The sequence below is a fragment of the Alexandromys fortis genome, unplaced genomic scaffold (genome assembly GCF_014885135.2).
Source record: "Alexandromys fortis isolate MF-2015 unplaced genomic scaffold, M_Fortis_MF-2015_v1.1 scaffold_369, whole genome shotgun sequence".
In the NCBI taxonomy this organism is placed as follows: Eukaryota; Metazoa; Chordata; class Mammalia; order Rodentia; family Cricetidae; genus Alexandromys; species Alexandromys fortis.
Window position 1 is genome coordinate 593,642 of NW_026068250.1, and position 3,472 is coordinate 597,113.

The following is a 3,472-nucleotide window of genomic DNA, read 5'->3' on the forward strand; positions in this document are numbered from 1 at the left end:
GTTTGGCAATTAAAATTAAGCATCACAGTGTCTTTCTTGCTTTCATGCTTCTAGACATTCACTATAAACACTATAAAATGAAGGCAATTGTTGTAACAAGAATGGAATGTTTAATGTTTGTCTAATCAATAATCACATGACCATTGTATGACTTAAGTTAGCCACTGTTTTTGTTTCTACTTTACTATGAGGACTGGAGATGTAACAAGGTTAAATATAGTTTGGTTCATATAACTAAAAGTTAGGGAGCAAGGATTTGAACTTGAATTCTTTGAAGACCATAAGGCTTATTACTATAGATTATAGTGTGTGTATTTCCTCTTTAACCCCCTTTAAGACATGTTCTTTTGTACTACTGGACTGGCATCAAACGTGCTCTGGAACTGGCCTTGAAATTCTGAACCTCCAGCCTCAACCTCCTAAGAGTTTAGATTACTAGCATGCATGCAAAACACACCTGGCTCTTTTTTACATAATTAATTTTGAAGGCAGATCTCATGTGGCCAATGCCTGCCCAACTGAAGGAGGCCTTGTTTTGTTTGTCTGTTTGTGACATGCTTGCTACGTAGCTCAGTCTAATCTTGAATATATGGCCCACATTTTTCTTAGCCTCTTTAGTGCTGGGATTATGAATATGGGGCCCTATAACTGGCTAATTGTGTGTACTGGCTAGTCGTATATCAACCTGATACACAAACCACAGTTATCTGAAAGGAGGGAACCTTAACTGAGAAGAAGCCTCCATAAGATCCAGCTGTAAGGCATTTTCTTAACTAGTTATTGATGGGGGTGGGTACAGCCCATTGTGAGTGGCTCCATCCATGGGCTGGTGGTCCTGGGTTTTATTGGAAAGGAGGTTGGGTAAGCCATAAGGAGCAAACCAGTACACCGCACTTCTTCATGTCTGCCCAGCCCACATCATAATCAACAATCCGAAATCCATTGCCATCAGTGCCTTGTGCCTTTGGTCTTTTTTGCGCCTCTTCCGAAGGGATTCTGAACCTCCTTCCTGGCCGGCATCTGCTCTAGACAAGTAACGCTTCAGACATCCACCCTTGGAGAGAAGTTGAGCTGCCACCACGGCAGCAACGAGGGAGAGGCTGACCTACAAATTTATTTTATGGGAAAATTTCCATGTTTAATGTAAAAGGCTCAAAGCATTGGATTCTTTACATGTGGGTTAGAAAAGATGGCAGCGAACAAGGGTCTTCCTGAGGGGCTGTGAGAAGACAGTTCGTTTAAACCCCATTATATAGAGACTTCCCGTTCTGAGGAGGAGCTCACGATAGGCACCATATCCAGGCCCTTGATGCACGAGCACCAGCTTCAGATCAGGTCAGCCACATTCATGGGCAACTCGTCTATCTGGGTGGAGTAGTACTGTTCTATGTCCCTGAGGATGCGGATGTCATCATTCTTCACAAAATTGATGGCCACACCTTTGCGGCCGTATCGCCCTGATCTCCCGATTCTGTGAATGTACAGTTCTCTGTTATAGGGCAAGTCGTAGTTAATGAAGAGGGACACCTGAGGGACATCCAGGCCGTGAGCCCAGACATCTGTAGAAATGAGCACTCGGCTGGCACCTGAGCGGAACTCCTTCACGATGGACTCGCGTTCCTTCTGGGGCATGTCCCCGTGCGTGGATGACACGGTGAAGTTGGCTTCTCTCATCTTCTCTGTCAGCCAGTCAACCTTCCTCTTGGTGTTGCAGAAGATGACAGCCTGGGTGATGGTCAGCGTGTCGTAGAGGTCACACAGAGTGTCAAATTTCCACACCTCTCTTTCCACAACCACAAAGAAGTGCTTGATGCCTTCCAGAGTCAATTCATCAAGCTTCACCAAGATGCGGATGGGGTCAGTCATGAACTTGTTGGTCATCTCCAGGATCTCGTGAGGCAATGTGGCACTGACGAGAAGCACCTGTGTGGCTGGCGGCAGGTGCCTGTACACATCGTAGATCTGCTCCTTGAAACCTTTGTTCAGCATTTCATCAGCCTCATCCAAAACCAACATCTTGATAGCCCGTGTCCTTAAACTTCTAAGGCGAATCATATCAAAGACACGTCCCGGGGTGCCTGCCACGACATGTTGCCCATAGTCCAGCTGCCGGATGTCCTCCCCAACATTGGTGCCCCCAATGCAGGCGTGGCACTGTACGTTCATGTAGTCCCCCAGAGCCAGCAAACCCTTCTGAATCTGCACAGCTAACTCTCTTGTTGGAGCCAAGATCAAAGCCTGGGTTTCTCGAACCTGGATATCCAAGCACTGGAGGACTGAAATGCTGAAGGTGGCCGTCTTGCCGGTGCCAGACTGAGACTGTGCTATGACATCACTCCCCTTAATAATCTGCTTCATAGCGCGCTGCTGGATTGCAGAAGGCATCTCAAACCCATAGGCGTAGAGGCCGCGCAGTAGGTCCTCCCGCAGGCCCATGGTGTCGAACGTGGGGGTCACGTCCACCTCCTCGCTGCTCTCGAACTCCACTTTGGTCATGTCCTCCTCTTTGCGCAGCCGCTTCCGCGTGGAGCCCGACGTCGCCATCGTGGCTGTGGCCGCCGCCAGGATTCCGAGTCCACCGAGAGGTGAGGAGCGCGAGCGGCAGCGGGCTGACCTACAAAGTTTTAAAAGTTCAATACAGTGCAATGTAAATAACACAAGACACTGTCTCAAAAAGAATAAATTTAATTTTAAAATAAAATCATTATTTATGATGAGACTCTCAGGTCTCAGGTTTCTTTGGTATTGGACAAATACTTTTTCTGAATATTGTATTTTCTTACACTCTAAATTTGTTTTGCTTTTTATTTTTTGGGACAGGGTCTCCTGGTCCATGTAGACCAGGATGCCCTCCAACTCACCGAGATATGCCTGTCTTGGCCTCCTAAATATTGGGATTAAAGATGATCACCCCTCAAGCCCCGGCTTAAAACTTTTCTAAATGAAAATTTTCAGTCTTTTTCTTAAGTCTGTTGCTAACCTAAGAGTTATTTGGCCTGTGTGGGCCAAGAAAACACAGAGCCGTCCGGCAAATACACAGCAAACCAATAAGCAAGCCAAGCCTGCAGATTCTCAGACTATTCTGCTGGTCCACTCCAAAGAATATTTCTCTACTATAGCACTAACGTCGCAAAAGCACTACGGGAACTTTTAAAAGAGTTTAACTTACACAAGTCATGGGTTTCAAGTAGAAAAGAATGTGTAGAAAACATTTAATTTATTTAAGAAAAAAGAAAAAGAAAGGGTGGTGGCGCACCCCTTAATCCCAGCACTCGGGAGGCAGAGGCAGGCAGATCTCTGTGAGTTCGAGGCCAGCCTGTTCTATAAGAGCTAGTTCCAGGACAGGAACCAAAAAGCTACAGAGAAACCCTGTCTCGAAAATCCAAAAATAAATAAATAAATAAATAAATAAATAAATAAATGAAACAGTTTAAGAGAAAAAGAAAGGTTTTGGGTTGTCTCTGGTTTTGAA

The 3,472-nt window shown here is 45.7% G+C and overlaps 1 protein-coding gene across 1 annotated transcript; it reads right to left on the reverse strand.

The window, feature by feature from the left end:
* Positions 1-1,294: 1,294 nt before the first annotated feature.
* Positions 1,295-2,562, reverse strand: LOC126494157 (eukaryotic initiation factor 4A-III-like). The gene has a single exon (XM_050131386.1). It carries the CDS (start codon positions 2,542-2,544, stop codon positions 1,327-1,329), a length of 1,218 nt encoding a protein of 405 aa, XP_049987343.1. The 5' UTR covers positions 2,545-2,562; the 3' UTR covers positions 1,295-1,326.
* Between the last annotated feature and the right edge of the window lie 910 nt (positions 2,563-3,472).